General features: G+C 42.5%; 2 protein-coding genes across 5 annotated transcripts in view; one reads left to right on the top strand and one right to left on the bottom strand.

The window, feature by feature from the left end:
* Positions 1-2,640, bottom strand: part of Gabpa (GA binding protein transcription factor, alpha subunit 60kDa) — a 32,047-nt gene extending 29,407 nt beyond the window's left edge. The window contains exon 1 of one of the 3 annotated variants that reach the window (XM_005375587.2): positions 2,552-2,640. The gene's annotated coding sequence lies outside the window, so the exon portion shown is untranslated. Of the gene's footprint in view, positions 1-1,478; positions 1,612-2,066; positions 2,509-2,551 lie in introns of those variants that run through there. The other 2 variants (XM_013503896.1, XM_013503907.1) reach the window with 2 other exon arrangements.
* Atp5j (ATP synthase, H+ transporting, mitochondrial Fo complex, subunit F6) lies at positions 2,547-11,227 on the top strand. 2 transcript variants are annotated; one of them, XM_005375589.1, is made up of 4 exons: positions 2,547-2,633; positions 5,939-6,117; positions 10,416-10,540; positions 11,048-11,227. In XM_005375589.1, the coding sequence occupies exons 2-4, from the start codon at positions 5,954-5,956 to the stop codon at positions 11,083-11,085; spliced, it is 327 nt and encodes a 108-aa protein (XP_005375646.1). In that variant the 5' UTR covers positions 2,547-2,633; positions 5,939-5,953; the 3' UTR covers positions 11,086-11,227. The 2 variants fall into 2 exon arrangements, with proteins under 2 accessions (XP_005375646.1, XP_005375645.1); XM_005375588.2 differs by lacking the exon at positions 2,547-2,633 and adding an exon at positions 2,658-2,765.
* Positions 11,228-12,192: the final 965 nt, after the last annotated feature.

Here is a 12,192-nt window from a genome sequence, read left to right as displayed (position 1 = left end):
GGCTGAGGCAGGAGGATCATCGAGAGTTAGAGACCAGCCTGGGCTACAAAGTGACCTCAAGGCCAGCCTGAACTGCATAGTGAGACCGTCTCAAAAAAAAAAAAAAAAAAAAAAAAAACCAAAACCAAAACAGAAATATGGAAAGAATGTTAGCAAAAAATAAGTATTGTTTTTGTTTGTTTTGGAGACGGGTTTTTACTATGTTGCTCAAGCTGGTCTGGAACTACTGGGCTGAGACAATTCTTCTGCCTCAGCTGCTGAGTATCTGGTAGTGCTGGGGGGTGCTCCACCCCTACCAGCTAAATAATCTTAAAGAACCATTCTACTTAGAAAAAGTAGGAAACGTGGATTATAACTGAGTAACACTTAAAATTACCTGCTTTATTTTCGGAGCCTTACATGGAAGTCCACTCCCACTATTACTAATTCTTTCAGAGATTAAAAAATAGAGAGGATTTTCTAGGAATTTTGGAAAAACAGAAAAGTGTACTATGTAAAGTGACTGGAGACTGAGAAACGGCCTTATTGGTTTATCAGTGGGGATACTGGGGGTTTCCTTTAGGACAACACTAGGAGTTATTGGAAAAAATTTATGTATGATCTCCCAAAAATACTACGGAATAGTTCCTAGAAGGTGGGAAATCAAAGGGAAAAAAGACCCTAATTCACTTGTAGAAAAATTCACATCAGTCTCTCAATTGATCTTTCTTGCTTTTTTTCAGTTCTAAAAACTTAGCCTAGAAAAGCAATGTAAAGATCTGGGAAACTGTCGAATTCTTTAGTATCCATGGAGACTGTCTTAGCTCTTTTTCTGGAATCAGTTCCTCTGAATATCATGTCATTACTTAAGAAAATGGAGATGAAAACATTATTTGGTGCATCTTCCCCTGACATACAACTTTACTAAATTGACAGTTCTGTTCTCTTAGAGCTTAGGACCATTTTTCCAAGTAATAGACAAATGTATGTGCAGCCTGGAAGTACCTGCGTCATTAACTACACATTTTTCCAAGCTAAACAGGCACTTTTTAAGTATCTGAGGAAATGAAAGGACATTTTTATTTTAGAAAATTAAAGTTGCCACATTAAGAAAAAGCATTTGTGTGTGTGCACGTGCACGGGTATGATAAAAGGTGAACAGTGGATGACACCTAGGTGAACAGTATATGGGTGTTCACTGGATGACTTTTTCCAATTTCCTGCAGGTTTGAGATTTTATAAAAACTGAAGACCAAAGTCATCAATCTTAATTTGTTCTCAACCCATGCATCCTCTAATGACCTGCTTTAACTAAACATGTGGCTCATTACCTGTTACTTCATGAAGATTAACCACTAGTGACATAACCTTTCGTTTTGTCTGACAGAGCTTCGCCGTGCAGTTGAGGCTGGCCTTGAACGCATTCTGCAGCACAATGTGAGTTCAAGGCCAGCCTCAGCTGCATAGCGAAATTCTTTGTCAAAAAAAATAAAAACTACCATCATCTTGGAAGGCAACATGGAGCACTGCCCTTCCTGCCAAGCCAACTGGGATCCCTACGTCCACACGGACACACCGGAGTACCCAGGAAACAGGAAGCTGGCCAGCGGCGTCGCCCACTGCGGCCTCCCTGGCTCACTTCCTCGTTTAGCAGAAGAAGGCATGATAGGAACAGGTGGGTTTGGAGCAACTGTGCGCCCATTGCACAGGAGGGCACACGGATTTGGGGCGAGGGAAGCGCCGCGCCCGTCGGAAGGCTGGTTCCGCGCCCGCCAGGAAGCCCCGGGGCGGCAGGACGCGGCCGGCGGCGGGGAGGGCGGCCCCCGCGGGCGAGGGCCGGGCCGGGAGGGAAGGGGCGGCGGAAGGCGACTCGGAGGGCCGCCGCCCCCCCGCTCCCCGCGCAGCCTCTCCCGCCCCTCCCCACCCGGCTCCCTCAAGTCTCCACGAACGGAAATGGGAGTCGCAGCGTCGGGGACCAGCGGAAACAAAACACAGAGGCGGCAGCGGGGGGGCCGCCGGGGGAAAGGCCCCGGAACGAGGCCGCCGCGCGGGCCCGCGCTCCCCTCCTCCCCCGCGGCCGCACTCACCCGCTCCGGAGTCGGCCCCGTCGCCCTCGCCCCGCTCCAGAGCCGGCTGAGAAGGGCAGCGGCGCGGGCTCCACGTGCAGCGCCTCTCCGCTGAGACCCGCAGCCGCCCCGCCTCGAAGTGGAAGGCCCCGGGCCCTTCCCGCGGAATCGGCGCCGAGAAACCCCAAGCCCTCTCCCGCCTCCCAGACACCCCCGGGTCCGGGACTACAACTCCCAGCAGGGTGCGCGACACGAACGCCCGGGGTGACGGAGGCTCACGAGGCACAACGCCCCAGTCTGCTTTGTTTCACACTGTCACTTTCCCTGCACAGTATACACTCAACATCCCCAAGAAACCGGACACTGAATTCGAGTAGAGCTTGAACTAGGGGAAAGGCCAACGTGCGCATGCGTGCGGAGCAATGTGTCCAACAGGAAAAAGAGCGTGTCAAATTAGGGGGAGGAAAGATGGCGGAATCTTCGCCAGGGGACCCGGAAGCACTTACCCTCCACTTCCTCCTCCTCTTTGCCTTCTGTCTCACCTAGAGCTGTCCGGTCGCAGACAGTCTCCGAGACGCTTCCTGTCCGGTAAGCGTCGAACGACTGGAACGGTGACCCACAATGCATTGCGATTGGCGGCAGGCGCGGGGGGCGGAGCCAGGGCCGGAAGTAGAACGGTAGCGGTGGCGGTGGCCCTGGGAGCTCGGGACTGAGTGCAAGGTGACTGGCAGGGTAGTTAGAGCAGCGTGGCCTCTGGGGACCGCGATCCTGGGTTTCTTCACAGGGTTTACACTGCCCGTCACCCCTGACCTACTGGGAAAAGAGGGCGGCCCAGTGTCCTTGGCACCTTCACGGTCTGTGCCGGGGTCACTGCTGACCTTGGAGCTACTAGGGCTTCAGATTTGCCATGGAGGCGATAAATACAACGCCCTGTGTGCTGGCACACGGGGGAGGCGGGGAGGCCGAGGGCTTGTGGCTTGCAGCCCGCCCGGGGGAGCCCAAGGTCAGGCTTGCCCACCCAGGACTCGCGGGAAACTTTCCGAGCAGCGCAGCGCGCTGGGCAGTTCGCGTCCTAAAAATGATGGTGGTGCTCAGGCCTCGTTAGGCAGTTTTGTGGGTTTAGCGGAGGATTGTGTTCCGAAGAGGCAGCAAACTCATCCGGCTGGTCTCTCATTGCTATAAATAGTCCTAGCTCTGTCCTAGCTCTACCCCCCCCCCCCCCCCCGCCCCACTGATTCCTTCCCCGGTCTGTTGTTGTTGCTGTTAAATTCCTAACAAAGGCTCTCCTAGAACCTGATCGTATTTGAATAGAGAACTTGACACAGATGGTCCTTTACATCCATGTGTGTACTGTCGTGTCTTACGCGTGATAGTGGATAACCCACACTTACTGCTTTAGCTGTGACAAAATGAAAGAACACAGGAGAAGCAACACATTTTGATAAGGGACTATGTATGTGTTCATTTTGTGGACGAGTTTATAGAATTTAGAGCATGAGCGCTGTTAGGGGGCAAAAAAGGGTTCAGGAAAAAGGCCAAATTAGAGCTCTGTTTCGGGAGTCGTTAGTACTTAGTTGGTAGATAATTTAAAAAAAAAAAATAGTTTTACCTATGTTGTAGTAGGAACATGATCTCGGCAATCAGCTGTACAGCAAATTAACTGTGGGTATGTGGGCAATTTAATGACCTGAGACATAATTCTATTATCTGTAAAACAGAGATAAGAATCCTTTTCCTTAATACTGTTTTAAAAGTGCAAGGGAGATACATTAAGCGCTGAAAAAAATGTTAAGTTGCCTTACTGCTGGGTGTTAAGCGTGTCCTTAGGTTGGCAGCATATTAAGTTGGGCAGTATTTTGATGTATTTGTGTTGAGCTGCTTTGTAATCTTGGACCAGAAAACCTCTTAAGTTTGAGTTTCTCTATGTATAAAAATGGAAATGGTGGTGACACCATATAAGGTCATTTGTTGTTTTCTTGTAGTCTTAAGTATTTTTCATTGATAGGGTGTAAGAGTAATATGTGAATTCTTTAATTTGTTCCTTTATGGCCGGTGGAGGATCTCTTGTTGATTGGTTTCTTTCCTAGTTTATATGTTATTCCAGGGTTTGTCAACTTCAGCACTATTGACAATCTGGACAGTTGGAGGGGGGTGTGCTTATAGGGTATTAAAAGCATCCTTGGCCTCTGCCCACTAGAGGCCGGTAGCACTCATCCTAATCAGGACAACCAAAAACGTTTTCAGACACTGCCAAATGTTTTCTGGCAGATAAAAATCTTCCCTCCTCCATCCTCTTCCTATTTGCGAATCATTATGGAACGGTGCTGTCTTGTAACTGATGCTTCCCAAACTCTCAGTGGTGAAAGGCCAGTCTTACCCTCCTCTGTGGATACTTTGGAAGACTATAAAACAAGTGAATTAGCAGAAAACAGGAAAGAGAAGAAAACTAGGCACACATAATACAAATTCTCAGTTTTTATTACTAAGTTCAGTGCAAAAATTACTTCTTTGAATTGCCATAAACTTTCTAAATGCTTATTTTCAATTTCTCTATTACTGTAGATCAGTAACAGTTTGTATACTTTCACTGGTCCCTTCTGATAACTTAATAGAAGTGGAGAGCTAGAATAATAATATTGATGATTAGGTAATTGGGGAAGGGACATGGGAAACATGTTAGCATATCTAGTTTTGACTTTACAGTTCAGAAATGCCCACAGGGTATGCTGAGTGTGGTGGTGTATGCCTGTAATCCCAGCTACTCAGGAACTTGGAAGCCACCTTGGGCATCAGTGAGACCCTACCTTAGTAAAAAAAAAGGTGCTAGCAGCTATATTGAGTTGTAAATCATTTATTGCCTTCCAATTCAGGGTTCAATAAGCCCTTTCAATTTATAGACTAAGTCTTTAGCTGAGGGAGATTTTCTACTAGCAATTGCTTATGGCCTCTTTGTTCCTTTCTTTTTAGAATTCCTATTTGTATATGTCTGTTGTAATTTGGAATATTTTGCATTTGATCTTTAAATCAACTAAATCTGGACTTAACACGGTTCTTCCTCTTGATTTGTCTACATTTTATTTACTGACATTTTGTAAGTTAGAAAAGTAAGTTATTTTAGCTCTAGCAAGTCTTTTAATTCTTAGTTTTGAAATTTAGACTTTCACGATTGAGGATGTAACTCAATGGTACAATACTTATTTAGCATGTGTGAAGCCTTAGGTTTGATATCCCAAGCAGCAGGAAAAAAAATAGATTTTTATCTTGTTTACAGATTCTTTTTCATTGATTAGGTAGAGGTATTTTCTAATCTTTCACTCGTTTTTTGCAGGGTTCAGGTGGGCCTGTGCTATTTTTCTTTGGTGTTTCTTTTGGATGTTGATTTAGCTGTTGCAGTGTTGTTGAATGGCTGGAGTCTTGCAGCTGGACAGGGGAGGCAGTCCCATCACTGTGGATCTCTGAAGTGTAACAGTGTTACACTCTGAAGGGTATTATTCCTGGCTAAAGCAACTGTCTTCACTCTCTGCCTTTTGGTCTTTTGAAGGGTCAGAGAAACTTGCACATTGATTTGGGGGCAAGTTTTCTTTTCCTGCTAGGGTGGACAGTGTTCTGCCCTCTACTGTTTCCTCCGGCCCAAGACTAAGTTCACGGGAAAATAAACCCCCTCCCAGATTTTGTTCTTTCATTCATGCTTGAGTTTTTCCTAACTGTTCTTAGTTGCTAGGGCCCCTATGTAATCTTTTGCAATAGGGAATGAGAGGGAAAGGAGATAGGGTCTGGTACAGACTGAGTTCTGGTATTACTTAGTTCTGTAGCAGTTAGAATTAGATTCCCACTTTGTGATACATTGAGAGTGTTTTACAAAAGTGTATTAACATTTTGGTGCTTGTTTTCAGTACTGTAGAATCACCATGATTCTTCAGAGGCTCTTCAGGTTTTCCTCTGTTGTTCGGTCGGCAGTCTCCGTCCATTTGCGAAGGAATATTGGTGCTTCAGCAGTGGCCTTTAATAAGGAACTTGACCCTATACAGAAACTCTTCGTGGACAAGATTAGAGAATACAAGTCAAAGCGACAGTAAGTGGATAGTCAACCACAGTGTAAATATAAATATTGATAGTATGTGAGCTTCATGATTTAAGTCCCAAACTTTATTTTCTTTATAAGGAATCCAAGGAAGCACTCTATTAAATGTATTATCATTTAAATTGATAGCATCACTTTAAGGTCATTATTTTGGAGTTAACTTACAGAAGTACACAGACTCATAGAAATCGTGTTGCAGCTATTTTTGAGGAAAGTGAGTCCCTTGGACATGATTAGTGTAAGTCCATAAAAACTAATAAGGAGAACAAGTAAACAAATTATGATTCTCATAGTGCCCTTTCTGTGACATCCTGATTTGGGAGAAATATAAACAGCATAATTTGTTTTTCCTTTAAGACTATTTTCATAAGAACAAAAGACTTTTAAAATGGCTCCAGGAAAATCATGATTACAGAGCTGTACTGTTTTAGAGATGAATGACCACTTTTGTGATCATTAGGTCCATCCTGCAAATCTTAGGAAAGCAGTGTATATCAACTTATAGTTCCATTTCTTTCCAGTTAGTTGTCTACCTTGTGCAAAGCAATGGGCTGTTAACTGTGGTAGACAACACTGTATATTTATAATCTTAACATCTAACGGGTAGAAAGCTTATAAACAAGAAAATATAAGGTCAATGGCTTAGGCACTTACATACAATGACATACAGTACTGTTTATAAAGTTTATGGGAAGGAATGTACATTTCTAGCTGAAGACCTCTTGGAAGGCTTCTCAGAACAATTATAGTTACTGTTTTATCATGCTTTGAGGGCAGTGATTGGGGTCATTCATCCCTCTTGAGAATCTCATAGATAGCTTGTAAGTCATCTTCACAGTTTAAAAACAAAAAAATGCAGAATTTGCTTCCCTGACTTTGCTTTTAGCTTGGAAAGAGTCTCAGACATGCAGAAGACCATTAGCAGACACCTACACCTAAGGGTCTACCTCAGGATAAAACTAGAGAGCACAAAATATATTTAAGGACTTGCATAATTTTGTTCCTCTGGAGAACAGGCCATATGAGGAATGTATTAAAGAGAAGAATGAAGGAAAGCCGTTAGTGTTAGATTGGCAGTTAGGATGTGTGTGGTGGGCATTTGTAAGCAATTAAGGGTTTTAAAATAGGGTAGTGGCAGTACATAAGATTGGAATGAGAAGAGAGCAGAGACAGCTATGTTAGGAAAATAAAAGCATTAAAGAAAACAGTCTCTATAGCAGTGGGTACAAAAAGGTGGTGTTATCAAGATGTTAAGACACTGAGCACTGATCTCAGTGACCTGGTGGAGCGGCAGAGGAGAGGGAACATATAAAAGCAAAACAAACACCAGACTTTTGAGATGGGGTAACTAACAAAAATCTTTTGCCAGTACCAAAACTAAGAAGGAAAGCTAACTGAAGGAATTAAAATGTGTTAAGATTCCCTGTGCTTTGTAGACATTATTAATAAAATTCTTCCAACAACCTGTAAATGTTATCCCCTTTTTATACTGAAAAGGTTGAATTTGCCAAGAAGCACATAGTTCAGTAAGCAGATATGTAGAACTGATTGAGAAATTTGTCTTTTCTCCAGAGGTGTTGTGTCATCTTAGTTTTGAGGCTATTCCCACTTCAACTGTCCTGAAAAGTATTCTGAAAAGTCAGTTCTTCGGTAAACACTGAATCCACTAACTCTGAAGTCTTCGGTTTGTGCAAGCAACCTCATGGAGAGGTGTTGTGAGCATGGACCCTGCCTGGGCTGGATCTGGCTCTGCCATTTATTAGCTCTGTAACCTTGGGCAGGTTAATTAATCTTTGAATTACAGTTTCTTTCTATAGGAAAAAGGGATGATGATAATAACAGTACCTATTTCACAGGAGGTTAAAAAGATTAAACAGTTCTATAAATTAGCAAGCCTGGTTCTTGCAAAGTGAAGCAAACAACTATCTCCAGAGTCTACTTTGTCCTCGTCACTTTGCAAAAGCCTCGGGAAATAATGATAAACAAGATGGACAGCAAGACTTATATTCAGGTCGGGCATGCTGGTGCACACCTGTAATCCCAGCACTCAGGAGGCTGAGCCAGGAGGATAACTGTGAGTTTGAGGCCAGCCTGAGCTACATAGTAAGTCTAGGCCATTCTGAACTATATAGCAAGACCCTGTGTTAAAAAAGAAGAGACATTCAGTTGAGGAGGTAGGTTATTTCTGGCCCTTTGTAATTATAAAAGTGTACATTAAAGTTAGAATCACCGTCCGTGGCCATTATGTTGTGAGGACTTATTGCTGCTTCTGAAAGCAGCTGCTAAAGCTTTGTGTGCACTGGAGCTGAAAGACAGTTGTTAGGTCTCTAGAAGGCTCTACCATATTTAGAATTGTACTGTCCATTTTGGCAACCGTTATCCACATGAGGCTGTTAAAATTCTATTTTTAATTACAATTAAGTATAAATAAGAATTCAGTTTTTCAGTCACCTTAGGTGTATTTCTAGTGTGAATATCCAGATATGGCTAGGTAGAGCATTTCTGTCACCACAGAAATCTCTGTTGGACAGTGGTAACCAAAAGGAAAGGACCCATAACAGACATCATAGGCGTGGCCTGTGCCTGCAATCCCAGCTACTCTGGGGGCTGACGCGGGAGGGTTGGAAGTTTGAGCCCAGTCCGGTCTACTTAATGACTTGGCAAGACCCTGTCTCAAAATAAAAACGACCGGAGTTGTAGCTGGGTTCAGTCCCTACTGTCACACCAACACACACACAAATTAAGTTCTTAAGCTGGGCACAGTGGCATGCGCCTGTTATCCCAGCACGCAGGAGGCTGGGGCAGGATTGCCACAAGACTGAGGCCAGTCTGGACTGCATAGTGAGTTCAAGGCCCGCTTGAACTACAAGCGAGAGCCTGTCTCAAAAAAAAATTCTTAAATTAGTCTATATTTCTAACATAAATTCTCCAATTCTTTGAGAATTGGGGCATGTGGGAAAATATCGTGACCCTTAAAGGAATGTTCACTTGTAAATTTTTTTGGTTTATGGTATTCACTGATAGGAAGACAGATTTTCTTCAGACAACTACATATTACTGTTTGGTCCTACTGCTGCTCTGATGGTGCACTGCTCTTTCCAAAGCACCACTCTGATTTTGTCATTGTATTGCTTAGAAAATAAGATATAAACTCTTAGTCTTAACGTTCCAGGCCTCCCATGACCTGGGTTCTGCTGGTTTTTCCATGTACATTAGTAGTGTTTACCATGCACAGCCAGTGCTTTACCAACATGGCGTCTTTGCTTTTTCAGTCTCAAATTCAAATCTGGCCCAGATTGCATAGCTTGTCTCAATTGATTTTTGGTTGTTTTGTTTTTTGAAAGAGGGTATCACTGTGTAGTCCAGGTTGACTTTGAACTCACTGTGTAGCCCAGGCTGACCTCAAACTCCATGCCCAGTTTATGGTTTGTCTCAATCCCACCTTTACTAAATGAGTTCTCCTGACTAGCTTGGTGGAGTGGTCTTTGCTCCTCAACTTGGACTTTTTGGTAAGCTGTCTTTTTCAGGCTGCCTTGGAAGTCTCAGTCTTCCGAATGTTGGGACTACTGGCTTATTTTTATTTTCTGGTGCTCAGGATGATCAAAGGGCCTGGAGCATATTAAGCATGTGTTGTACCACTGAGCTCTACTCTTAACCGTAAGGTTGTTTTTTTGTTTTTTGGATTTTTTTGAGACAGACTGTTGTTTTTTAGTTCAGGCTTTCCTAGACTACCTATGTATCCCAGCCTGGCCTTAAACTCAAAGCAGTCCCACCTCAGCTTCCCAGGTGCTGGGATTATAGGCATCTGCCACCATGTCTGGCTGATACAGTATCAGATGATAATAGATAACACTGAGTGTCACCGTATGCATTGTCTCTTTAATTCTGTCAAAGTCCTTCTTAGGGTTGGACATTCATTTTTAGACGTGGAAGCTAAAGTTTAGAATGCTTCAGACTTTGCATTGATTTACAGTTTTACTGAGTGGTAGAACTGACATTCAAATGGAGCCAGCCCTTCATGCCAGACCCACAGATACCTTGTTAACTCAGACCCTGAGACATTCTTAGTGTGTATCTTTGACACTAACAAACCTTGTGTATTACGTTTGTTTAAAGTGAACCTTATTTATGTGAAACCTATTATATTAAAAGTCGGACTGAAATTCAAGTGGAAATAACTTATTTTTATTCCAAAAGTCTCCTTTTCCCTACAGTTGATGGTGCAGAGTGATTTTGCTTTTTTAAACTAGTATATTCAGTTAGTTTTTATTTGCTCCTTTACACAACAGGACATCTGGAGGACCTGTTGATACGGGCCCAGAGTATCAGCAAGATCTGGAGAGAGAGCTTTATAAGCTTAAGCAAATGTATGGTAAAGCAGACATGAACACATTCCCTACCTTCAAATTTGAAGGTAAGTTTCTGGCCACAGATTGATTCTTATAGGGAACTGTTTCAAATGGAGAGTACTTATACTTTTCTAATTATTTAGAAGATTAAATGACAATTGCACATAAAATTTATTAGGACCACTATATATAGAAGCTATCAGATGTTTATTATTAGTATAAGACATTACATAACGTGCATGTTGAGTGGCAAAGTTCTGAAGTCTAAATGCTTGACCTTGAATCACGACAGTATTACTTACTAGCTATGTAATCTTCAGCTGGCATTTGGGAGGAGTTATAGTTTCTCCTTCATATAATAATTGTAGTTAAAAGATATGTTAGATATTAAGTCAGTAGAGCCTTATTCATAGAAAGTGTTACGTGTTTAGCTATTGTATTTCTGAGTAGATGGTTAGAAACAAATGTTCACCACAAAATAATTCAGAAGATCCAGGAGTTAAATCTCCGTTCTAGATAATCCATTTTATTGCTGTATGGCTAAGCTTGACTGGAGCTTTTTTCCCTCTTAGATCCCACATTTGAAGTCATCGACAAACCTCAGGCTTGAAGAAATAATGTAAAATTAACCTGGTAGTTTGTCATGGATTTGTTGTATAACCAATAAGTATCAGAATAAACAAAAAGTTCACAACTATCCAATGTTCTTTTAATTTTGATTTCAAATAAATTATTTGATGATGCTGAACATATACATTGAGTGTCTTGACTTCTGTTTTAGGGTTGTTTTTAAATCCTTTCCTTCCATTATAATGAAGCAAACAGAGACACTGAATACATCGGGTACAGCTTGCTCACAGCCTTACCAGACTCTTCAGTGTGCAGCACATCCCGTTGCAGTAGTGCAAACTTACTGCTCATGGTGAGCCCCCATTGTTTGAGGGTGTGTTTACTGTGGAGGGATGTTACACCCTTTCCCAGAACATGAACCTACAATTTATTTTTATTTACTTATTAAAAAATTTTTTTTTGTTTTTCATTTTTGAAATGGGCTCTTTATGTAATCCAGGCTGGCCTTGAACTTGCGATACTCCTGCCTCAGCTTCCCAAGTGCTGGAAGAAATTGTAAATTTTTTGTCATCGCTTTCTCAGAAGCTCAAGTGTAGTTTTAGAGTTATCTGGGTTGAAGAAAAGTTTGGGGATAATGAGGGAGGAAGGCTCTATAAAGGCACTTCATTTTAAAAGATTAGCCTCAGGGCTGAGGGTGTAGTTTAAAACAGGTCTCTCCCTCCCTCTCCTCCTTCTCTTCTTCATTTCTCTCTCTCTTCTGTCCGTCTCCTGCTCTCTTGCTCTCTTTGGCAGCATGTGAAAAGTTGGCAGGCCTCCAGACTGAGATGAGAGTCTAATCTTAAGCAGCTAAAGAGCTAGCCTTGTATCTACAGATGGTAAGGGTGCAGTTTCCTGGGTTTTATTGAATAACAATCTTCCTCTGCACTATTAAATGGAGCTAAAAAGTTTAACCACTTCAGCTATTTTTATTAATGTAGATTTTAATCAAACAAAGCCAGCTGTTGAAGTTCTTTGCAAAGTTATATTGAAAACAATCATTCCAGATTTAGTTAGATTAAAATCCAACTAAAAACAAATTGAATCTGTTCGTTACAAACAGCAACAATATTGAAACAAAACAAAACTTGTTCTTGAGCCTTAATCTCTA

Source organism: Chinchilla lanigera, unplaced genomic scaffold (assembly GCF_000276665.1).
Source record: "Chinchilla lanigera isolate Chin_1 unplaced genomic scaffold, ChiLan1.0 scaffold00006, whole genome shotgun sequence".
Lineage (NCBI taxonomy): Eukaryota > Metazoa > Chordata > Mammalia > Rodentia > Chinchillidae > Chinchilla > Chinchilla lanigera.
This window is presented reverse-complemented; position numbering and strand designations above follow the sequence as displayed.

Bases quoted from the DNA above. Each gene is read 5' to 3' on its own strand.
- Atp5j (XM_005375589.1), top strand. From the start codon at position 5,954: ATGATTCTTCAGAGGCTCTTCAGGTTTTCCTCTGTTGTTCGGTCGGCA. The intron at 6,118-10,415 runs GTAAGTGGATAG...TTTACACAACAG, and splicing joins GAATACAAGTCAAAGCGACA to GACATCTGGAGGACCTGTTG. The intron at 10,541-11,047 runs GTAAGTTTCTGG...TTTCCCTCTTAG, and splicing joins CCCTACCTTCAAATTTGAAG to ATCCCACATTTGAAGTCATC.